At 68.1% G+C, this 24,408-nt stretch overlaps 1 protein-coding gene across 1 annotated transcript; it reads left to right on the top strand.

Moving 5' to 3' along the window:
• SKIC2 (SKI2 subunit of superkiller complex) lies at positions 1–23,573 on the top strand. The gene is given in 27 exon segments (XM_080364468.1): positions 1–39; positions 167–267; positions 457–493; positions 495–567; positions 1,209–1,325; positions 3,182–3,244; positions 3,361–3,469; positions 4,398–4,543; positions 5,372–5,518; positions 7,970–8,054; positions 9,656–9,762; positions 10,169–10,345; positions 10,998–11,094; positions 12,240–12,452; positions 12,832–12,942; positions 13,436–13,547; positions 14,394–14,512; positions 14,925–15,071; positions 15,785–15,925; positions 17,332–17,436; positions 18,245–18,398; positions 18,801–18,927; positions 19,016–19,214; positions 20,156–20,266; positions 20,925–21,143; positions 22,217–22,357; positions 23,005–23,573. Coding segments are annotated over 27 exon segments (3,378 nt in total). The 5' UTR covers positions 1–20; the 3' UTR covers positions 23,206–23,573.
• Positions 23,574–24,408: the final 835 nt, after the last annotated feature.

The following is a 24,408-nucleotide window of genomic DNA, read 5'->3' on the forward strand; positions in this document are numbered from 1 at the left end:
GTTGCGGTCCAGTCGGCGGGATGGAGCTGGAGCGGATTGGTGGGTGTGCGGGAAATTAGGGGGGCCGGGGGGGTCCGGGGGGGCGCGGGGGGGGGGGGGGCGGGGGGTCCTAGGCGGTTTCGGAGGGTCCCGAGGGGGTCCCTGACCCCCCGCTGTGTCCCCCCAGCGCTGCCCCCCCCGGAGCTGCCGTTGGCGCTGCTGGAATTGGGCTGTTCCGGCCGCTTCGAGCTGCTGGCGGGGGCCCCCCCGCGAGGGGGCGGGGCCACGGTGAGTGCCCCCCCCCCCCCGAAATTGGGGACCCCAACCCCCCCCCGGGGGCCCCAACCCCCCCTTGGATCCCCCCAACCCCCCCTTGGATCCGCCTGACCCCCCTAATTCACCCGAGGGGGGGGGACACGTGACCCCCCCCCCCGGTAACACGGTGACCCCCCCCCGGTAACACGTGACCCCCCCCAGCTGCCCTGGGGGGTCCCCCCCTTTGTGCCCCCCCCCGCGGGAGGAGCTGGAGCAGCTGCTGTTGGGGTCCCCGGAGTGGCTGCCCCCCCACCGGCACGAACGGGCCACGTGGTACGGGGGGGGCCCCAAAATCTGGGGGGGGTTGGGGGGGGTCTCTGGCTTGGGGGGGTCACAGAGGTCTGGGGGTCCCCGAAATCTTGGAGGGGGGGGGTTGGGGGGTAATAGAGGTCTGGGGGTCCCCAAAATCTTGGGGGGGGCATTGGGGGGGTCACAGAGGTCTGGGAGTCCCCGAAATCTTGGGGGGGGGCGGTTGGGGGGTCACAGAGGTCTGGGGGTCCCCAAAATCTTGGGGGGGGCATTGGGGGGGTCACAGAGGTCTGGGGGGGGTCCCCAAAATCTTGGGGGACATTGGGGAGTCTCTGAGCTTGGGGGGCTGGTTGAGCTTGGGGGTTCCCCAAAATCATGGGGGGGGCTGGTTGAGTCTGGGGGAGGGGTCCCCTAAAATTGGGGGTGGTTAACGAGGAGGCCTCGAAATGAGGAGGGGGGGGGGTCTGGAATCTTATGGGGGGGTAGTTGAGTCTGGGGGGTCCCCAAAACCGGGGGGCTGGGGGGGTTGGGGGGTGCCCTTGCAGTGGGGGGTTGGGGGGTGGTTTTTTGGGGGTGATCTGTGGTCTTAGGGGTTTGGGGGGTCCCTGAGGGGGGGGTTGGGGGTGACCCCCCCCCCCCCCAATTTTTCCCCCCTCCCCCTTTAGGGCGTGGCAGCGCAGCCCCTCCCCCCAGCGGCTGTTCGCGGCTGGACCCCTCCCCCGCCGGGACGGGCTGAGGGCGCAGAGGGACCCCAAAACGGCCACATCTGGGGGTTCACTGAGGTGGGGGCAGGGGGGGGTTGGGGTCTTGGGGGTGAAATTGGGGGAAGGGGGGGGGGGGTTGTGGGAGGGGCCTGGGGGGGATTTGGGACACGGTGGGCGGGGGGGTAAAACATGGGGGGGTTGCAGGAATGGGGGTTCAATGGGGGGGACATGGGGGGGACATTGGGGTGACAAGGGTATGGGGGGGTCTGGAGCCCTTGGGGGGGGTTGGGAGCCTCTGGGGGTTCGTGACCCCCCAATTTCTGCACCTCCCCCCCCAGGAGCCCCTCCGGCCGTGGGTCTGACCCCCAGAACTCGTTGTCCCTTCGCCGCCCCCCGGCCCCCCCCTGGGCAGAGCCTGCGGGCAGCGGGACCGCCTTCCCCTTCTGCCCAGGTACCCCCAAAACTGCACCTGACACCCAAAACTGCACCCCAAAACACCCCCCCCCGGCAGAGCCTGCGGGGCAGCGGGACCGCCTTCCCCTTCTGCCCAGGTACCCCCCCAAAACACCCCCAAACTGCACCCCAACACCCCCCAAACACCCCCCCCCGGGCAGAGCCTGCGGGGCAGCGGGACCGCCTTCCCATTCTGCCCAGGTACCCCCCAAAACACCCCCAAACTGCACCCCAACGCACCCCCAAAACACCCCCCCCCCGGGCAGAGCCTGCGGGGCAGCGGGACCGCCTTCCCCTTCTGCCAGGTACCCCCCCAAAACACCCCCAAACTGCACCCCAATACCCCCCAAAACACCCCCCCCCCGGGCAGAGCCTGCGGGCAGCGGGACCGCCTTCCCATTCTGCCCAGGTACCCCCCAAAACACCCCAAACTGCACCCCAACACCCCCAAAACACCCCCCCCCGGGCAGAGCCTGCGGGGCAGCGGGACCGCCTTCCCATTCTGCCCAGGTACTCCCAAAACACCCCCAAACTGCACCCCAATACCCCCCAAAAACACCCCCCAAAACACCACCCAGACACCCCCAAACTGCACCTCGGCACCCCCCAAAACACCCCCCAAACTGAACCCTGACACCCCCACAATGCACCCCAGAGACTCCCCAAAACACCCCCAAACTGCACCCAGAGACCCCCCAAAACACCCCCAAACTGCACCCCGACACCCCCCAAAACACCCCCAAACTACGCCCAGAAGCCCCCAAAAACACCCCCCACAATGCACCCAGACACCCCCAAAAACACCCCCCCAGTGCACCCCAACACCCCCCAAACTGCACCCTGACACCCCCCAAAACCACCCCAGTGTTCACGCCCCCCAAATACACCCAAACACCCCTAAACCCCCCCCACCCCCCCCAAATCCCCCCATTGCCCCCCAAGACCACCTTGTGCCCCCCAGAGGAGCTGGACGAGCTGCCCCCCCCGCAGCCCCACGACCCCCCCAGGGGTGAAGACGACGTCGATTTTGACACCGGTACGCACCCTCCCCCCCATTTTTGGGGTGCCCCCCCCCATTTTTGGGGTGCCCCCCCCCCCCCGCTTTGTGCCCCCCCCCACTTTGTGCCCCCCCGATTAATTGAGCTTCTCTACTCCCCAGAGCTGCTCACGACCCCCCCCGGGATGAAACGGGGCGTCGAGTTTCAACCATCAGGTACCGAGGGGGGTCAGTTTTACCCCGGGGGGGCCCTTATCCCCCAAAGCAGCAGTTTTTACCCCATGGAACCCCACTTTTGCGGGGGGGGGTGGTAATTTTGGTGCTGGGGGGGGTGTCACATTTTGCCCCCCCAGCGCGGGGGGGCCCCGTTTCTCTTTCCACCCTCATCCAGACCTTGGACACCTTCGACTTGGGGGGGGGCCCGAAATTCCCCCCCAAATCGGGGGGGTCCCCGACACCCCCCCCCGCCCCGGGGGGGCCCCAGCGAGTGCCCCCCCCCCTTCGCCTTCACCCTCCCCCTCCCCCCGTGGAGCCGGAGGAGCCGCAGGTGGGTGGGGGTGGGGGTGGGGGGGGAGGGGGGTGTTTTTGGGGTGGGGGGGTGGGGGGGGGTGTTTTTGGGGTGGGGGGGGTGCTGTGCCCCCCCTGACTCGGTGCCCCCCCCAGGGCACAGAGGGGGCCCCGGAGGGGGAGGGGGAGCCCTGGGCCGTGCTCATCGACACCATCCACCCCCGTCACCGACTTCGAGGCGCTGGTGCCCGACCCGGCCATCAAGGTGGGGGCACGGGGGGGCACCTGGGACATTGGGGGGAGTGGGGGCACGGGGGGGCACCTGGGGACATGGGGGGTTGGGACATTGGGGGGGGGGTGAGGACATGGCGGGGGCACCGGGGACATTGGGGGGGGTTGGGGACATTGGGGGGGGTTGGGGACATGGGGGGGGTTGGGACACGGGGGGGGACACCTGGGGACATTGGGGGGGTTGAGGTCACCTGGGGACACTGTGGGAGTTGGGGGCACTTGGGGACACTGGGGGCATTGAGGTCACCTGGGGACACGGGGGGGGTTGGGGGCACTTGGGGACACTGGGGGTGCTGTCCCCCATCCCCCCCCACGGCGTCCGTGTGTCCCACGGTGTCTGTTTGTCCCCGATCCGTTCCAGCAGCGCGCGGTGCTGAGCCCGGGGGGGTCTGTCTGTGTGTCTGTCTGTGTGTCTGTGTGTCTGTCTGTGTGTCCGCAGTGGCCGTTCCGGCTGGATCCGTTCCAGCAGCGCGCGGTGCTGAGCCCGGGGTGTCTGTGTGTCTGTCTGTGTGTCTGTCTGTCTGTCTGTCTGTCTGTCTGTCTGCACTGTCTATGTGTCTGTGTGTCCGCAGTGGCCGTTCCGGCCGGATCCGTCTCCAGCAGCGCGCGGTGCTGAGCCCGGGGGGGTCTGTCTGTTTGTCTGTCTGTTTGTCTGTCTGTTTGTCTGTCTGTGTGTCTGTCTGTGTGTCTGTGTGTCCGCAGTGGCCGTTCCGGCCGGATCCGTTCCAGCAGCGCGCGGTGCTGAGCCGGGGTGTCTGTGTGTCTGTCTGTGTGTCTGTCTGTCTGTGTGTCCGCAGTGGCCGTTCCGCCGGATCCGTTCCAGCAGCGCGCGGTGCTGAGCCCGGGGGCGTCTGTGTGTCTGTCTGTCTGTCTGCACTGTCTGTGTGTCTGTGTGTCCGCAGTGGCCGTTCCGGCCGGATCCGTTCCAGCAGCGCGCGGTGCTGAGCCTGGAGCGCGGGCACTCGGTGCTGGTCGCCGCTCACACCTCGGCCGGCAAGACCGCGGTGGCCGAGTACGGCATCGCGCTGGGCATGCGGCACCTCACGCGGTGAGGGGGGGCCCCCCGGGGGGGGGGCCCTGAAACCCGTTGGGGGGGTCCCTGACACCCCATGGGGGGACCTGAAACTGGGGGGGTCCCCAAAACCCGGGGGATGGACCTGAAACCTGGGGCGGGGGGGGCCCGAAACCTGGGGGGGGGACCCGGAAACCCAATGGGGGGACCCGAAACTGGAGGGTCCCCAAAACCCGAGGGGGGGGACCTGGGGGGGCTCGAAACCCGGGGGGGTCCCAAACACCAGGGGGGTCCCAGAAAGCAATGGGGGGACCCAAAACCAAGGGGGTCCCTAAAGCTGTGTGGGGGGGACCCAAAACCCATGAGGGAGTCCCCAAAACCTGAGGGGGGTGCTCGAAACCCGAGGAGGTCCCAATCACCAGGGGGGCCCTGAAAGCCAATGGGAGGGACCCAAAACCGAGGGGGGTCCCCAAAGCCATGGGGGGGACCCAAAAACCGGGGAGGGGGGGGGGACCTGAAACCCGTGGCGGGGGGGGGGGGGAGACCCGAAACCCGTTGGGGCGTCCCCAAAACCTGAGGGGGATGCTTGAAACCCAGGGATGCCCAATATCTGGGAGGGGGGCCCAAACCCCGGAGGGGTTCCCCAAATCCGAGGGGAGTCCCCAAAGTCTTGGGGGGTCCCCAGAGCCCTGTGAGGTCCCTAAAATCTGGGGGGGGGTGTCCCCAAAATGCTCCCTGGGGGGAGATGACGCTCCTGGGACACCTCGAACCCAAAGTTGCCTGAGTGGGAGGGACTGAAAACCCGGGGGGGGTCCCCAGGTTGTGGGGGTCCCCAAACGAGGGTCCCTAACGCCCCCCCCCCAGGACCATCTACACGTCGCCCATCAAGGCGCTTTCCAACCAGAAGTTCCGCGAGTTCCGGGAGACGTTTGGGGACGTGGGGCTGGTGACCGGGGACGTGCAGCTGCGCCCCGACAGCGCCTGTCTCGTCATGACCACCGAGATCCTGCGGTGACACTGGGGGACACGGGGACACCGGGGGGGACATGGGGACATGGGGACACAGGGGGGACATGGGGACATGGGGGGGACATGGGGACACTGGTGACCGGGGACGTGCAGCTGCGCCCCGACAGCGCCTGTCTCGTCATGACCACCGAGATCCTGCGGTGACAGGGGACACGGGGACACCGGGGGGGACAGGGGGACATGGGGACATGGGGACACTGGTGACCGGGGACGTGCAGCTGCGCCCCGACAGCGCCTGTCTCGTCATGACCACCGAGATCCTGCGGTGACAGGGGACACGGGGACACCGGGGGGGACATGGGGACATGGGGGGACATGGGGACATGGGGGGACATGGGGGGACATGGGGACACTGGTGACCGGGGACGTGCAGCTGTGCCCCGACAGCGCCTGTCTGGTCATGACCACCGAGATCCTGCGGTGACACTGGGGGACATGGGGACACCGGGGGGGACAGGGGGACACCGGGGGGGACATGGGGACACTGGTGACCGGGGACGTGCAGCTGCGCCCCGACAGCGCCTGTCTGGTCATGACCACCGAGATCCTGCGGTGGGGACACCGGGGGGACATGGGGACACTGGGGGACATGGGGACAGGGGTGACAGGTGACACATTGTCCCCAGGTCCATGCTGTACACAGGTGATGGGTGACACGGGTGACAGGTGACACGGGTGACGGGTGACGTGTTGTCCCCAGGTCCATGCTGTACACGGATGACGGGTGACAGAGGTGACAGGTGACACGGGTGATGGGTGACACTTTGTCCCCAGGTCCATGCTGGACAGGAGTGACACGGGTGACAGGTGACAAAGGTGACAGGTGACACGGGTGACACTGTGTCCCCAGGTCCATGCTGTACACGGGTGATGGGTGACACGGGTGACACGTGTGACACAGGTGACACGGGTGACACTTTGTCCCCAGGTCCATGCTGTACACGGGGACACGGGTGACACAGGTGACACTGTGTCCCCAGGTCCATGCTGTACACGGGTGACACCGGTGACACAGGTGACATGTTGTCCCCAGGTCCATGCTGTACACGGGTGACGGGTGACACGGGTGACAGGTGACACGGGTGACACGGGTGACACGGGTGATGCTTTGTCCCCAGGTCCATGCTGTACACGGGTGACACGGGTGACACGTGACATGTTGTCCCCAGGTCCATGCTGTACACGGGTGATGGGTGACACGGGTGACACGGGTGACACAGGTGACACAGGTGACACGTGGCATGTTGTCCCCAGGTCCATGCTGTATATGGGTGACGGGTGACACGGGTGACGCTTTGTCCCCAGGTCCATGCTGTACACGGGTGATGGGTGACACGGGTGACGGGTGACACGGGTGACACAGGTGACACGGGTGACGCTTTGTCCCCAGGTCCATGCTGTACACGGGTGACACGGGTGACATGTGACACGTTGTCCCCAGGTCCATGCTGTACACGGGTGATGGGTGACACGGGTGACAGGTGACACGGGTGACACTGGTGACACAGGTGACACATGTGATGCGTTGTCCCCAGGTCCATGCTGTACACGGGTGACACGGGTGACGCGTGACGTGTTGTCCCCACGTCCATGCTGTACGCGGGTGACGGGTGACACGGGTGACACAGGTGACACGGGTGACAGGTGGTGCGTTATCCCCAGGTCCATGCTGTACACAGGTGATGGGTGACACGGGTGACAGGTGACACGGGTGACACAGGTGACACAGGTGACATGTTGTCCCCAGGTCCATGCTGTACACGGGTGATGGGTGACACGGGTGACGGGTGACACGGGTGACACAGGTGACACGGGTGACATGTTGTCCCCAGGTCCATGCTGTACACGAGTGATGGGTGACACGGGTGACATGTGACGCGTTGTCCCCAGGTCCATGCTGTACACGAGTGATGGGTGACACGGGTGACAGGTGACACAGGTGACACAGGTGACACGGGTGACGCTTTGTCCCCAGGTCCATGCTGTACACGAGTGATGGGTGACACGGGTGACAGGTGACACAGGTGACACAGGTGATGCGTTGTCCCCAGGTCCATGCTGTACACGGGTGACACGGGTGACGCTTTGTCCGCAGGTCCATGCTGTACACGGGTGACACGGGTGACATGTGACGCATTGTCCCCAGGTCCATGCTGTACACGGGTGATGGGTGACACAGGTGACACACACGGGTGACACGGGTGACACAGGTGACACGGGTGACGCTTTGTCCCCAGGTCCATGCTGTACACGGGTGACACAGGTGACATGTTGTCCGCAGGTCCATGCTGTACACAGGTGATGGGTGACATGGGTGACGTGTGACACAGGTGACACTTTGTCCGCAGGTCCATGCTGTACACGGGTGATGGGTGACACGGGTGACAGGTGACACAGGTGACACAGGTGACACAGGTGATGCGTTGTCCGCAGGTCCATGCTGTACAACGGCTCCGACGTGATCCGCGAGCTCGAGTGGGTGATTTTCGACGAGGTTCATTACATCAACGACGAGGAGGTGACGGGGACACGGGGACACGGGGACACTGGGGACAGTGGGGACAGTGGGGACACGGGGACACTGGGGACATTGGGGACAGTGGGGACACGGGGACACTGGGGACACTGGGACACGGGACACCGGGGACACTGGGATACTGGGGACACAGGGACACTGGGGACACGGGGACATGGGACACTGGGGATACGGGGGACATTGGGGACACGGGGACACCCCTGACCCCCGTGTCCTGTCCATGTCCAGCGGGGGGTGCTGTGGGGACATTGGGGACACTGGGGACACCCCTGACCCCCCCATGTTTGTGTCCTGTCCAGCGGGGGGTGGTGTGGGGACATGGGGGACACTGTGGGTGTTGGGGACCCTGTCGGTGTTGGGGACACCCCTGACCCCCCCATGTCCATGTCGTATCCTGTCCAGTGGGGGGTGAGGTGGGGACACTGGGACACTGTGGGTGTTGGGGACACTGGGGACCCCCCTGACCCCCCCCATGTCCGTGTCTGTGTCCAGCAGGGGGTGGTGTGGGGACCCTGAGGACACGGCGGGTGTTGGGGACCCTGTGGGTGTTGGGGACCCCCCTGATCCCCGTGTCCGTGTTTGTGTCCAGCGGAGGGTGTTGGGGACACTGTGGGTGTTGGGGACATGGGGGGTGTTGGGGACCCACCTGACCCCCCCATGTCCGTGTCTGTGTTTGTGTCCAGTGGGGGGTGGTGTGGGGACACTGGGGGTGTTGGGGACATTGGGGACACCCCTGACCCCGTGTCTGTGTCCTGCCCTGTCCAGTGGGGGGTGATGTGGGGACACTGGGACACTGTGGGTGTTGGGGACACTGGGGACCCCCGTGTCCGTGTTTGTGTCCAGCGGGGGTGCTGTGGGGACACTGGGGACACTGTGGGTGTTGGGGACATGGGGGGTGTTGGGGACACCCCTGACCCCCATGTCTGTGTCCAGCGGGGGGTGGTGTGGGGACGTTGGGGACACTGTGGGTGTTGGGGACATGGGGGGTGTTGGGGACCCCCCTGACCCCCTTGTCTGTGTCCGTGTCCTGTCCAGCGGAGGGTGTTGGGGACACTGTGGGTGTGGGGACACAGGGGGTGTTGGGGACCCCCCTGACCCCCGTGTCCGTGTCGTGTCCTTTGCAGCGGGGGGTGGTGTGGGAGGAGGTGCTGATCCTGCTGCCCCCCCACGTGAAGCTGATCCTGCTCAGCACCAGCGGGGGGTGCTGTGGGGACCCTGGGGACACGGGGGGTGTTGGGGACCCCCCTGACCCCCGTGTCCGTGTCGTGTCCTTTGCAGCGGGGGGTGGTGTGGGAGGAGGTGCTGATCCTGCTGCCCCCCCACGTGAAGCTGATCCTGCTCAGCACCAGCGGGGGGTGCTGTGGGGACCCTGGGGACACGGGGGGTGTTGGGGACCCCCCTGACCCCCGTGTCCGTGTCGTGTCCTTTGCAGCGGGGGGTGGTGTGGGAGGAGGTGCTGATCCTGCTGCCCCCCCACGTGAAGCTGATCCTGCTCAGCACCAGCGGGGGGTGCTGTGGGGACCCTGGGGACACGGGGGCTGTTGGGGACCCCCCTGACCCCCCCGTGTCCGTGTCGTGTCCAGCGGGGGGTGGTGTGGGAGGAGGTGCTGATCCTGCTGCCCCCGCACGTGAAGCTGATCCTGCTCAGCGCCACCGTGCCCAACGCCCTCGAGTTCGCGCAGTGGGTCGGGTACGTGGGGCGGGGGGGGGCACGGGGGGGGCACGGGGGGGGGTCATGGGGGGGACATGGGGGGAGGGGACATGGAGGGGGTCATAGGGGGAGGGGCATGGGGGGGGTCATGGAGGGACATGGGGGGACATGGGGGGAGGGGACATGCTGGGGGGGGACATGGGGGGGGTCATGGGGGGGACACTGAGGGGGTTTTGGGGTGTCGTGAGGGAGGGGGGTTGGGGACCCTGCGGTGACCCCCCCACCCCCCCGAGCCTCGTTTTGCCCGATTTGCCGGGTTTTGCCCCATTTCGCCCGGTTTTGCCCAATTTGGCGGGTTTTTCGCCCGGTTTTGCCGGGTTTTCGCCCCGTTTCGCCCGGTTTCGCCCGTTTTTTCCCGATTTCCCGTGTTTTCGCCCCATTCCAGGCGCACCAAGCGCCGCCGGATCCGCGTGCTCAGCACCGCGCGCCGCCCGGTGCCGCTCGAGCACTTCCTGTTCCTGGGGGGCGGGGCCGGCGCCGAGGACACGCCCCCCGGGCCCGAGGACACGCCCCCCGGGCTGTTCCTGCTCATGGACCGGCGGGGGACGTTCCACACACAGGGGTGAGTGACCCACAGCTGACCCACAGCTGACCCATTGAGACCCATAGAGACCCACATCTGACCCATAGAGACCCATAGAGACCCACAACTGACCCACAGGGACCCACAACTGACCCATAGAGACCCACGGAGACCCACAACTGACCCACAGCTGACCCACAGAGACCCACAACTGACCTATAGAGACAGAGACCCACGACTGACCCATAGAGATCCATAGAGACCCACAACTTATCTATAGAGACACTTAGAGACCCGTAGAGAGTCACAACTGACCCATTGAGACCCATTGAGACCCACAACTGACCCATAGAGACATTTAGATACCCATATTGATCCACAACTGACCCATTGAGACCCATAGAGACCCACAACTGATCTATAGGGACACTTAGGTACCCATATTGATCCACAACTGACCCATTGAGACCCATAGAGAGCCAGAAAGACCCACAGGGACCTCTAAGGACTCATAGAGACCCACAAGCACCATAGAAACCCATAGAGAACACAGGGACCCCAGACCCCTCTGAGCCCCCCAGCTGCCCCCCAGCTGCCCCCCAGCCCCCCGTCTCCCCCCGTCTCCCCCCGTCTCCCCCCATCTCCCCCCATCTCCCCACATCTCCCCCCATCTCCCCACATCTCCCCACAGATACTACGCGGCTGTGGCGGCGCAGAAGGCCCAGAGCAGCAAACAAGGGCTGAGCTGTGGGGCCCGGACCCACAACCCGGGGGGCAACATCGCGCAGGTTTGGGGGTGCCGGGGGGCACTTGGGGGGCTGGGGGGGGGGGTCGGTTTTGGGGCTGAGGGGCAGTTGTGGGGCTGGGGGGTGATGATGGGGTGGAGAGGCAGTTGGGGGGTGTTGGGGCAGGTTGTGGGGCTGGGGGGGCTGTTGTGGGGCTGGGGGCACTTGGGGGGCTGCAGGCGTTGGTTGGGGGGGCTGAGGGGCTGGGTTTGGGGTCCCCAGGGTCCTAGAGCCCCCCAGTGCCCCCCAGTGCCCCCATGTCCCAGTGCCCCCCGGTGCCCCCAAGGTCCTAGAGCCCCCCGGTGCCCCCAGGGTCCTAGAGCCCCCAGGTGCCCCCATGTCCCAGTGCCCCCATGATCCTAGAGCCCCCCAGGGTCCTAGAGCCCCCATGTCCTGGTGCCCCCATGTCCCAGTGCCCCCCGGTGCCCCCATGTCCCACTGCCCCCATGATCCTAGAGCCCCCATGGTCCTAGAGCCCCCCGGTGCCCCTATGTCCCAATGCCCCCATGTCCCAGTGCCCCCCGGTGCCCCCATGGTCCTAGAGCCCCCATGTCCCAGTGTTTCCAGGGTCTTGGTGCCCCCATGTCCCAGTGCCCCCATGTCCTGGTGCCCCCAGGGTCCTAGAGCCCCCATGTCCCAGTGCCCCCGAGTGCCCCCATGTCCCGGTGCCCCCATGTCCTGGTGCCCCTGGTGCCCTATGGTCCTAGAGCCCCCATGTCCCTGGGCCCCCATGTCCCAATGCCCCCATGTCCTGGTGCCCCCAGGGTCCTAGAGCCCCCCAGGTGTCTGCAGGGTCTTGGTGCCCCCATGTCCCTGTGCCCCTATGTCCCAATGCCCCCATGTCCCAGTGCCCCCAGGGTCCTAGAGCCCCCAGGTGTCTGCAGGGTCTTAGTGCCCCCCGGTGCCCCCATGTCCCAGTGCCCCCCGGTGCCCCCAGGGTCCTAGAGCCCCCCAGTGCCCTCAGGGTCCTAGAGCCCCCGGTGTGTGCAGGGTCCCGGTGCCCCCTGGGTCCTAGAGCCCCCCAGTGCCCCCATGTCCCGGTGCCCCCCGGGTCCTAGAGCCCCCCAGGTGTCTCCTGGGTCCCAGTGCCCCCCGGGTCCTAGAGCCCCCGGTGTGTGCCGTGTCCCCACGCATGTTTCCGCCGGCAGGCGCGCTCGGCGTGCGCGGCGCTGCTGCGGCTGCTGCGGGCGCGGGCGCTGCTGCCGGCCGTCGTGTTCTCGTTCTCGCGCGGCGGCTGCGACGCGCTGGCCCAGGCGCTGCGGGGGCTGCAGCTGCTGGCGCCCCACGAGGCCGCGCGCGTCCGCGGGCTCCTGCGCCGCTGGCTCGGGCGGCTGCGGGGCGACGACCGCCGCCTGCCACAGGTGACAGTGACACGGGGACATGGGGGACATGGGGGACATGGGGGACATGGGGACACAGGGACACGCGGGCTCCTGCGCCGCTGGCTCGGGCGGCTGCGGGGCGACGACCACCGCCTGCCACAGGTGACAGTGACATGGGGGGACATGGGGGACTTGGGGGGACACGGGGGACTTGGAGACATGGGGGACATGGGGTACATGGTGACATGGGGGACATGGGGACACATGGGGACACGGGGGGCATGGGGACAGGGGGATGCGGGGGACATGGGGGACACGGGGGACATGAGGACGGGGGGACATGGGGATGGGGGGACACGGGGGCCGTGGGGACATGGGGTCGGTGGGGCTGCCCCCGTGACGCGCGGCGCCCCCGCAGGTGCTGTGGCTGTCGGAGCTGCTGGAGCGGGGGCTGGGCGTGCACCACGGGGGGCTCCTCCCGCTGCTCAAGGAGGCGGTGGAGCTGCTCTTCAGCATGGGGCTGCTCAAGGTGGGGCGGGGGAGCTGCTGTGGGGCTGGGGGGCAGCCGGGGGGCTGCTCAAGGTGGGGCGGGGGAGCTGCTGTGGGGCTGGGGGGCAACCGTGGGGCGGGGGGGCAGCTGTGGGGCTGGGGGGCAGCCATGGGGCTGCTCAAGGTGGGGCTGGGGGGCAGCCGTGGGGCTAGGGGGTTCTGGGGCAGCCATGGGGCTGCTCAAGGTGGGGCTGGGGGGCAACCGTGGGGCGGGGGGGCAGCTGTGGGGCTGGGGGGCAGCCGTGGGGCTGGGGGGTTCTGGGGCAGCCATGGGGCTGCTCAAGGTGGGACTGGGGGGCAGCCATGGGGCTGGGGGGTTCTGGGGCAGCCATGGGGCTGCTCAAGGAGGGGTGCACTTATAGGGCCGCTGTGGGGCTGGGGGTTGTGGGGCAGCCATGAGGCCATGGTTCCCCACATCGGCCCACATCTCCCCACGCCCCCGCCCCACATCGCCCCACGTCGCCCCACGGCAGGTGCTGTTCGCCACCGAGACGTTCGCCATGGGGGTGAACATGCCGGCCCGGACCGTCGTGTTCGAGTCTCTGCGCAAACACGACGGCAGCGGCTTCAGGGACCTGCTGCCCGGTGAGACGGGGGAGACGTGGGGAGACGTGGGGACATGTGGGGAGATGTGGGGACATGTGGGGAGACGTGGGGAGACGTGGGGAGACGTGGGGCTGGGGGGCGGCTGTGGGGCTGGGGGCCACCGTGGGGGACAGGGCTGTGGGGCTCCGTGGGGCTCTGCTGTCACTATGGGTCTCCGTGAGTTGGGGACTCTGTGGGTATCTGTGGGTCACTGTGGGTGTCTGTGGGTCAATCTGTGGGTTGCTATGAGTCACTGTGGGTATCTGTGGGTCAATCTGGGGGTATCTGTGGGTCACTGTGGGTGTCTATGGGTCAATTTGTGTGTATCTGTGGGTCACTGTGTGTATCTGTGGGTCACTGTGGGTGTCTGTGGGTCAATCTATGGGTGTCTGTGGGTCAATCTGTGGGTATCTGTGGGTCACTGTGGGTGTCTATGGGTCAATCTGTGGGTATCTGTGGGTCACTGTGGGTATCTGTGGGTCACTGTGGGTGTCTGTGGGTCAATCTGGGGGTATCTGTGGGTCACTGTGGGTGTCTATGGGTCAATCTGTGTGTATCTGTGGGTCACTGTGTATATCTGTGGGTCACTGTGGGTGTCTGTGGGTCAGTCTGTGGGTATCTGTGAGTCACTGTGGGTATCTGTGGGTCACTGTGGGTGTCTGTGGGTCAATCTGGGGGTATCTGTGGGTCACTGTGGGTATCTGTGGGTCAATCTATGGGTCACTGTGGGTGTCTGTGGGTCGATCTATTGGTATCTGTGGGTCAGTGTGGGTGTCTGTGCGTCACTGTGGGTATCTGTGAGTCACTGTGGGTATCTGTGGGTCAATCTATGGGTCTGCCCCACAGCCGAGTACATCCAGATGTCGGGCCGGGCCGGGCGCCGGGGTCTGGACGCCACGGGCACCGTCATCGTGCTGAGCCGGGGACCCCTCCCCGAGCTGGGGGACCTGCACAGGGTGCTCATGGTGCGTCCCCCCCCGTGTCCCCCCCGTGTCACCCCCCATGTCACCCCACCCACCCCGTGTCACCCCCATGTCACCCCCTCCGTGTCCCCCCCGTGTCCCCCCCGTGTCACCCCTCGTGTCCCTCCCCGAGCTGGGGGACCTGCACAGGGTGCTCATGGTGCGTCCCCCCCCGTGTCCCCCCCCGTGTCCCCCCCGTGTCACCCCCCATGTCCCCCCCGTGTCACCCCGGTGTCCCACGTGTCCCCGTGTCCCCAGGGCCGCCCGGCGCCCCTGCAGTCGCGGTTCCGCGTCACCCCCCGGTGTCCCCACATGTCCCCCCCGTGTCCCCCGCGGTGTCCCACATGTCCCCCCCTGTGTCACCCCCTTGTCCCCCCCGTGTCCCCCGGTGTCCCACGTGTCCCCGTGTCCCCAGGGCCGCCCGGCGCCCCTGCAGTCGCGGTTCCGCGTCACCTACTCGATGCTGCTGAACCTGCTGCGGGTGACGGGGACGTCCCCCATGTCCCCAACGCGCCTCATGCGCCGCAGCTTCGCCGAGGAGCCGGCGCGGAGGGACACGGAGGTGGGACCTGGGGACAATGGGGGGACCTGGGGACAATGGGGGGATGTGGGACAGGGGGACAGTGGGGACATTGGGGGGATGTGGGACATTGGGGACATTTGGGGGGGATGTGGGACATGGGGACATTGGGGTTGATGTGGGACATGGGGACGTTGGGGGGGATGTGGGGACATTGGGGGGATGTGGGACAGGGGGACAGTGGGGACATTGGGGGGATGTGGGACATGGGGACATTGGGGTTGATGTGGGACATGGGGACATTGGGGGGATGTGGGGACATTGGGGGGATGTGGGACGTGGGGACAGTGGGGGGGATATGGGACATGGGGACGTTGGGGACAATGGGTGGATGTGGGACATGGGGACACTAGGGGGATATGGGGACAATGGGGGGATGTGGGACATGGGGACATTGGGGGGGATGTGGGACATGGGGACAGTGGGACATGGGGACAATGGGGACAGCGGGACAGTGGGTCACGGTGGTGGGACAGGGACACAGTGCGGGGCACGTGGGGACAGTGGGGACGGGACAATGGGGACAATGGGGACAGGACAGTGGGGACAATGGGGACAGGACAATGGGGACAATGGGAACAATGGGGACAGGACAGTGGGGACAATGGGAACAATGGGGACAGGACAGTGGGGACAGTGGGGACAATGGGGACAATGGGGCCAGTGGGGCCACCGCGCGTGTCCCGGTGTCCCAGGCGCAGAGCCGCCGCGCGGCCGAGCTGCGGGTGGCGCTGGGGGCGCTCGGGGCCGCGGAGGAGCCCGGGGGGGCCCTGGCCGACCTGCCGCGCTACCACCGGGCCGTGGAGACGCTGCGCGCCGCGCGCCGCCGGCTGCACGTGAGGCGCGGGACAGACGGGCGCGCGGGGACAGACGGACGCGCGGGGACAGACGGACGCGCGGGACGGCGCCCGGGGCGGGGGGTGGGGGGGTGGAGGTCCGGGGGGGTGGGAGTCCTGAGGGGTTGGGGGGTCCTGAGGGTGTCCCTGTGTCCCCATGTCCTGTGTCCCCATGTCCTGTGTCCCCGTGTCCCCATGTCCCGTGTCCCCATGTCCCGTGTCCCCCCAGCGCCCTCTGTCCCAGTCCCGGGGGGTGGGGTCCGTGGGGGGTTGGGAGGCGTCCTGAGGGGTTGGGGGGTTTTGGGGTGCCTGGGGGGGCTGGGGTGTCCCCGAGTGTCCCTGTGTCCCTTGTCCCCGTGTCCTCTGTCCATGTTCCCGTGTCCTGTGTCCCCATGTCCCCCTGTCCCGTGTCCCCTGTCCGTGTCCCCATGTCCCCTGTCCCCATGTCCCATGTCCCTGTGTCCCCATGTCCCCATTTCCATGTCCCCGTGTCCCCATGTCTTGTGTCCCGTGTCCCCATGATGTCCCGTGTCCCCATGTCCCGTGTCCCCATGTCCCGTGTCCCCTGTTCATGTCCCTATGTCCCGTGTCTTGTGTCCGTGTCCCCATGTCCCGTGTCCCCATGTCTATGTCCCCATGATGTCTCAGGTCCTCTGTCGTTGTCCCCATGATGTCCCCCATCAGTGTCCCCATGTCCCCACATCCCTTGTCTGTGTCCCCATGTCCCATGTCCCCATGATGTCCCGTGTCCCCATGATGTCCTGTGTCCCCATGTCCCGTGTCCCCATGTCCTGTGTCCCCATGTCTATGTCCCCATGATGTCCCAGGTCCCCTGTCATTGTCCCCATGATGTCCCCCATCAGTGTCCCCATGTCCCCACGTCCCCTGTCTGTGTCCCCATGTCCCCATGATGTCCCCATGACGTCCCCATGACGTCCCCTGTTGGCGTCTCCGTGTCCCATGTCCCCTTGTCCGTGTCCCCATGTCCCATGTCCAGGTCCCCATGATGTCCCCATGATGTCCCATGTCCGTGTCCCCATGTCCCACGTCCGTGTGTCCGTGTCCCCATGTCCCATGTCCATGTTCTCATGTCCCCACATCCCCTGTCTGTGTCCCCATGTCCCATGTCCCCATGATGTCCCCATGTCCCCCGTCCGTGTGTCCGTGTCCCCATGTCCCCCGTCCGTGTGTGGGTGTCCGCATGTCCCCCGTCCGTGTGTCCGTGTCCCCATGTCCCCCGTCCGTGTGTCCGTGTCCCCATGTCCCGTGTCCGTGTGTGGGTGTCCCCATGTCCCGTGTCCGTGTGTCCGTGTCCCCATGTCCCGTGTCCGTGTGTGGGTGTCCCCATGTCCCCCGTCCGTGTGTCCGTGTCCCCATGTCCCCCGTCCGTGTGTGGGTGTCCGCAGCGCCGCCTGGCCGAGTCCCCGGGGGGGCTGCGCGTCCTGGCCCCCGGGCGGGTGCTGATCGTCAGCACCGCGGAGCACCGCAACGCGCCGGGGGTCGTCCTGCAGGTACCTGCAGCCCCCAGACCCAAAACGCACCCTGAACCCCCAAAACGCACCCCTGAACCCCAAAACACACCCCAAAACACACCCTGAACCCCCAAAACGCACCCCTGAACCCCAAAACACACCCCAAAACACACCCTGAACCCCCAAAACGCACCCCTGAACCCCCAAAACGCACCCCTGAACCCCAAAACGCACCCTGAACCCCAAAACACACCCCCAGACCCAAAACACACCCCCAAAACGCACCCCTGAACCCCAAAACGCACCCTGAACCCCAAAACGCACCCTGAACCCCAAAACACACCCCCAGACCCAAAACACACCCCCAAAACGCACCCCTGAACCCCAAAACGCACCCCTGAACACCCAAAATACACCCCGAGACCCAAAACACACCCCTAAACACACCCTGAACCCCCAAACGCACCCCCAGACCCCAAAACACACCCCCAGACCCAAAACACACCCTGAACCCTCAAAACACACCCTGAAGCCCCAAAACGCACCCCCAGACCCTCCATATCCCCCCATATCCCCCCAAAATCCACCCCCAAACCCCCCATATCCCCACAATATACACCCCCTGAGCCCCCCAGACCCCCAAAATACACCCCCATATCCCCCCAAAATACACCCCCAGACCCCCAAAATACACCCCCATATCCCCCCAAAATACACCCCCTGAGCCCCCCATATCCCCCAAAATCCACCCCCAAACCCCCCATATCCCCACAATATACACCCCCAGACCCCCCCAGCCCCCCAAAACGCACCCCGAACCCCACCCCCCGTTGCCCCCCCCCCCCAGGTGAGCCCCGGCCCCCCCGGCCCCACGTTCACGGTTCTGGTTCTGAGCGAGGGGCGCCCGGAGCGGGGGGGGCAGGACCCCCCCGGTGTCCCCGACGTCCCCGACGTCCCGTACCCCGAGGACCTGCTGCTCACCCGCCTGTTCCTGCCTGAGGGTGAGTGTCACCGGGGGGCAACGGCCCGCGGACCCCCCCGGACGCCTGGGTCCCTTTTGGGGAGCGTTCCCGGACGCCTGGGTCCCTTTTTAGGGGGGTTGGGGAACCCTGGACGCCTGGGTCCCTATTTTTGGGGGGTGGGTGGGTCCCTGGAATCCTGGGTGCCACCCTGGACGCCTGGGGGGATGCGTCTTGGGGGTCCTCCCCGGACGCCTGGGTCCCTTTTGGGGAGCGTTCCCGGACGCCTGGGTCCCTTTTTAGGGGGGGGGTGGGGAACCCTGGACGCCTGGGTCCCTATTTTTGGGGGGTGGGTGGGTCCCTGAAATCCTGGGTGCCACCCTGGACGCCTGGGGGTCCCCCCCGGACGCCTGGGTCCCTCCCGGACGCCTGGGTCCCCCGCAGGCCCGTGCGGCGCCGCCCTGGAGCAGCTGCAGCCGGAGGACTTTGGGGGGGTCACGACCAAGACGCTGCGCGTGAACCCCCAGATGCTGCTGCAGGAGCTGCGGCCCCCCCGGGGGGGCCCCCACAGGTGGGATGGGGGTCCCGGTTTTGGGGAGGGGGGGGGTGCTGGGGGTCACCGCGAACCCCGGGGTCCCCGTGCCCGTCGCTGCCCGCAGGTCCGCGCCCCCCCCGCCGCTGGTGAGCTCGGCGCTGCAGGAGCTGCAGCGGCTGGCGGGGGGGGGCGCGGGGGGGCCGCCCCTGCTGAGCCCCCCCCTGCGCGACCCCGACTCGGTGACCCTGGCGGCCGCCGCGCGGGACCTGGAGGCGGCGCTGGGGACCTTCGAGTGCACCAGGAGCCCCCGCTTCCCCCAGCAGGTGGGGGCGGGGGGGGCCCGGGGGGGGCAGGGAGGGGGGGTCAGGGTGGGGAGGGGGGGGTCAGTGAGGGATGGGGCTCAGTGAGGGGGGGTCAGTGTGGGACTGGGGGGGTCTTTGGGGATGGGGGGTCAGGGGGGTCGGGGACCCCATGTGGGGGTCAGTGTGGGACTGGGGGAGTCAGTGGGGGATGGAAGGGGTCAGGGGGGTCAGGGGGCTCGGGGACCCCATGGGGGTCATTGGGGGGTCAGGGGGGTTGGGGGGGTCGGGGACCCCGGGGGGTTGTTGGGCGGGGGGTCAGTGAGGGGGGTCAGGGGGTCACTGGAGGGGGGTTCAGTGAGGGGGGTCGGGGGGGTCGCTGGAGGGGGGGTCAGTGAGGGGGGTCAGGGGGGTCAGGGGTTTTGGGGGTCACTGGAGGTGCTGACCCGCCCCGCAGTTCCGCCGGTTCTCGGAGCGGCAGCGGCTGTTCCGGCGGTTCGGGGGGGTCAGTGGGGGGGTCAGGGGGGGTCAGGGGTTTGGGGGGCTGTGGGGGTGGCAGGATGGTGCTGATCTGCCCCGCAGTTCCGCCGGTTCTCGGAGCGGCAGCGGCTGTTCCGGCGGTTCGGGGGGGTCAGTGGGGGGGTCAGGGGGGGTTCAGGGGTTTGGGGGGCTGTGGGGGTGGCAGGATGGTGCTGATCTGCCCCGCAGTTCCGCCGGTTCTCGGAGCGGCAGCGGCTGTTCCGGCGGTTCGGGGGGGTCAGTGGGGGGGTCAGGGGGGGTTCAGGGGTTTGGGGGGCTGTGGGGGTGGCAGGATGGTGCTGATCTGCCCCGCAGTTCCGCCGGTTCTCGGAGCGGCAGCGGCTGTTCCGGCGGTTCGGGGGGGTCAGTTCAGGGGGGTTAGTTCGGGGGGTTCAGGGGTTTGGGGGGCTGTGGGGGTGGCAGGATGGTGCTGATCTGCCCCGCAGTTCCGCCGGTTCTCGGAGCGGCAGCGGCTGCGCGCGGAGCTGGAGCAGCTGGAGTTCCGTCTGTCCGACCGCTCCCTGCTCATGCTGCCCCAGTACCAGCAGCGCATGGAGGTTCGTCCGGCCCTGTCCCCATCCCCCTCCCCCTCCCCGTCACCGTCCCTGTCCCCGTCACCGTCACTGTCACCGTCACTGTCACTGTCACTGTCCCCGTGACCCCCCGTGACCCTCATCCCCACAATAACTCATATCTCCTGGTGTCCCCATGTCCCCATTAGCATCCCCATGTCCCCATGGATGTCCCTATGGGTGTCCCTGTGTCCCCGTGGGTGTCCCCATGGGTGTCCCTGTGTCCCCATCGGTGTCCCCATGTCCCCGTGGGTGTCCCATGGGTGTCCCCATTAGCATCCGCGTGTCCCCATGTCCCCATGGGTATCCACATGTCCCCATTGGTGTCCCCGTGTCCCCATGGTGTCCCCATGTCCCCGTGGGTGTCCCGTGGGTGTCCCCATTAGCATCCCTGTGTCCCCATGTGTGTCCCCATGGGTATCCCCATGTCCCTGCTGGTGTCCCCATGGGTGTCCCCGTGGGTGTCCCTGTGGGTGTCCCCATCAGTGTCCTGGTGTCCCCATGTCCCCGTGGGTGTCCCCATGGTGTCCCGTGGGTGTCCCCATGTCCCTGTGGGTGTCCCAGGGGTGTCCCCGTGGGTGTCCCGTGGGTGTCCCGCGGGTGTCCCCCGGTGTCCCACGGCGCCCCGTGTCCCGCGCGGCAGGTGCTGCGCGCGCTGGGCTTGGTGTCGGCGGGGGGGGCGCTGTCGCTGGGCGGGCGCGTGGCGGCGCTGCTGTCGCCGCCCGAGCTGCTGCTGGCGGAGCTGCTGCTGGAGAACGTGCTGAGCGCCCTGCGGCCCGAGGAGAGCGCCGCGCTGCTGGCCGCCACGCTGGGGGGGCCGCCCGGGGACCCGCCCCCCCGCCTGCCCCCCGCGCTGCTGGAGGTACGGGGGTGGGGGCTATGGGGGGGCCATGGGGGCTATGGGGGGGACCCGCCCCCCCGCCTGCCCCCCGCGCTGCTGGAGGTACGGGGGTGGGGGCTATGGGGGCTATGGGGGGCTATAGGGGCTATGGGGGACCCGCCCCCCCGCCTGCCCCCCGCGCTGCTGGAGGTACGGGGGTGGGGGACATGGGGGCTATGGGGACTATGGGGGCTATGGGGGACCCGCCCCCACGCCTGCCCCCCACACTGCTGGAGGTACGGGGATGGAGGGCTGGGGGGGCTATGGGGGCTATGGGGGACCCGCCCCCCCGCCTGCCCCCCGCGCTGCTGGAGGTACGGGGATGGGGGCTATGGGGGGCTATGGGAGGCTATGGGGGCTATGGGGGACCCGCCCCCCCCGCCTGCCCCCCACGCTGCTGGAGGTACGGGGGTGGGGGCTATGGGGGGGCCATGGGGGCTATGGGGGGGACCCGCCCCCCCGCCTGCCCCCCGCGCTGCTGGAGGTACGGGGGTGGGGGACATGGGGGCTATGGGGACTATGGGAGCTATGGGGGACCCGCCCCCACGCCTGCCCCCCACACTGCTGGAGGTACGGGGATGGAGGGCTGGGGGGGCTATGGGGGGCCATGGGGGCCATGGGGGCCATGGGGGCCATGGGGGTTATGGGGGCCATAGGGGCTATGGGGGGACCGGTGACCCTGTGCCCTCCGGTGACCCCGTCCCCTGTGACCCCGACCCGGTGACCCCAACCCGGTGACCCCATCTCCAGTGACCCCGTCCCCTGTGACCCCATTCCCGGTGACCTTGTCCCCAGTGACCCCGTCTCCGGTGACCCCGTCCCCTGTGCCCTGTCCCCGGTGACCCCGTCCCCGGTGACCCCGTCTCCGGTGGCCCTGTGCCCGGTGACCGTGTCCCCGGTGACCCCGTCCCCTGTGACCCTGTCCCCGGTGCTGTGTCCCCATTGCTGTGTCCCATTGCCGTCCCCATTGCCGTGTCCTGGTGCCGTGTCCCCGGTGCTGTCCCCATTGCTGTGTCCCGGTGCCGTGTCCCCGTCCCCATGTCCGCGCCCCGCAGGCCGTGTCGCGGCTCCGCGCCATCGCGCAGCGCCTGGGGCGGCTCCAGGAGGACTCCGGGCTCCCCGAGGGCCCCGAGGACGCCGTGTCCCAGTTGGGCTGCGGCCTCGTGGAGGCGGTTTACGAGTGGGCGCGGGGGACGGTGAGTGCGGGGCCGTGTCCCCATGTCCCCGTGTCCCCTGTGTCCCCATGTCCCCCCATCCCCATGTCCCCGTGTCCCCCCGTCCCCATGTCCCCCCATCTCTGTGTCTCCTGTGTCCCTCATGTCCCCATGTCCCCCGCGTCCCCCCCATCCCTGTGTCCCCATGTCTCCTGTGTCCCCCTGTCCCCGTGTCCCCTGTGTCCCCCATGTCCGCCTGTTCCCCCATGTCCGTGTGTCCCCCAGTGTCCGCGTGTCCCTCGTGTCCCTGCGTCCCAGTGTGTCTGCGTGTCCCCCCGGTGTCTGCGTGTCCCCCGTGTCCGCACGTCCCAGCGTGTCTGTGTGTCCCCCTGTGTCCACGTATCCCCCCGTGTCCGCGCGTCCGAGCATGCCAGTGTGTCCCCGTGTCCGTGCGTCCCAGCACGTCCGTGTGTCCCCCTGTGTCCGCATGTCCCCGTGTCCATGTCCGAGCGTGTCCGCGCTGCCGTGTCCGCGCGTCCAAGCATGTCGGTGTGTCCGCGCGTCCGAGCGTGTCGGTGTGTCCGCGTGTCCGAGCGTGTCGGTGTGTCCGCGTGTCTGAGCGTGTCGGTGTGTCCGCGCGTCCGAGCGTGTCGGTGTGTCCGCGCGTCCGAGCGTGCGTGTTCCCGCAGCCGTTCAGCGCGGTGGCGCGGCTGTCGGAGGCGCAGGAGGGGACGCTCGTGCGCTGCATCCAGCGCCTGGACGAGCGGCTGCGGCAGCTCCGCGGCGCCGCGCGGCTGCTGGGGGACCCGGCGCTGGCGGCCAAGATGGAGGCGGCGGCCGCGCGGATCCGGCGCGACGTGGTGTTCACTGCCAGCCTCTACACACACTGACCCCGCCACCCCTGACCCCGCCGCGACCCCCGACCCCTCGTGAACCCGCCCCCTCCCGCCCCGCCCCAGCCCCACGCTGTGATTGGCTGAGACCTGACCAGACTGAGGGGTGTAGCCGGGGTGACCACGCCCCCAGCAGAGGGCGGGGCTACGGCAGACCCCACCCCCCGGGGGTTCCCCCCTCAGCCCCACCCCCCGGGGGTTCCCCTCTCAGCCCCACCCCCCGGGAGTCCCCTCTCAGCCCCACCCCCGGGGGTTCCCCTCTCAGCCCCGCCCCCCGGGGTTCCCCTTCTCAGCCCCGCCCCCCGGGGTTCCCCTCTCAGCCCCGCCCCCCGGGGTTCCCCTTCTCAGCCCCACCCCCCGGGGTTCCCCCCTCAGCCCCGCCCCACGGGCTTCCCCTCTCAGCCCCGCCCCTGGGGTTCCCCTGTGCGAGGGGGGGGGAGTTGGGGGATGGGGGAGGGAAGCAGCATGAGAAGAGAGAAAAGCAGCTTTGTTTTCCCCAAAATGTGGTCGGTTTTTGCCATGGAAGCGTCAGGTGCTGCCCCCGCCCCCGCGGGGGGACAAGGACACGGGGGGGGGGCGGGGGGGGACAGACCCCGAAGCCCCCGCTGGTGTCCCCAAAACCATCTTGGAGGTCCCCAAGTGTCCCCAGGGGGAAGTCCCGCCCTCGGATGGGGGGGTCCCCCAGCCCCGCCCCCCGCAGGAATCCCCGCCCACAGGGGGCGGGGCCAGGCAGGAATCCCCTCCCCTCTCCCCCGGGGGGGGCGGAGTCAGCTTGAAAACCCAACCCCCCCAAGACCGGAAAAACCACTCTGGGCACAGGACGCGCTGCTGACGTCATTCCCACCCCCGTGACGTCATCACGAGCCGCCACGACTCGGGGGGGGGGGTTTATTAAAAGCCGGGGGGAGCTGAGGGGGAAATTTGGCAAAACCCGCCCCCCCCCCCCCCAAATAAATACGCTGCTTTGACCCCGCCCTCGGGGGGCGGGGCTTGTTCTGGCAGCCAATCAGCACATGCCCCATCCCATGTGGCGCCGCCCATGGGGGGAGTCAGTCCTGGGACCCCCTAATGGGGTCAGGAGAAGGTCGGTCCATGGGTCCCGCCGTGGGTCGCTCTGCCCCATAGGGGGTCAGTCCATGCCCCACATTTCACCACTGTGGGTCCCGCCGTGGGTCGCTCTGCCCCATAGGGGGTCAGTCC

Source organism: Nesoenas mayeri (genome assembly GCF_963082525.1).
Source record: "Nesoenas mayeri genome assembly, contig: SCAFFOLD_101, whole genome shotgun sequence".
NCBI lineage: Eukaryota > Metazoa > Chordata > Aves > Columbiformes > Columbidae > Nesoenas > Nesoenas mayeri.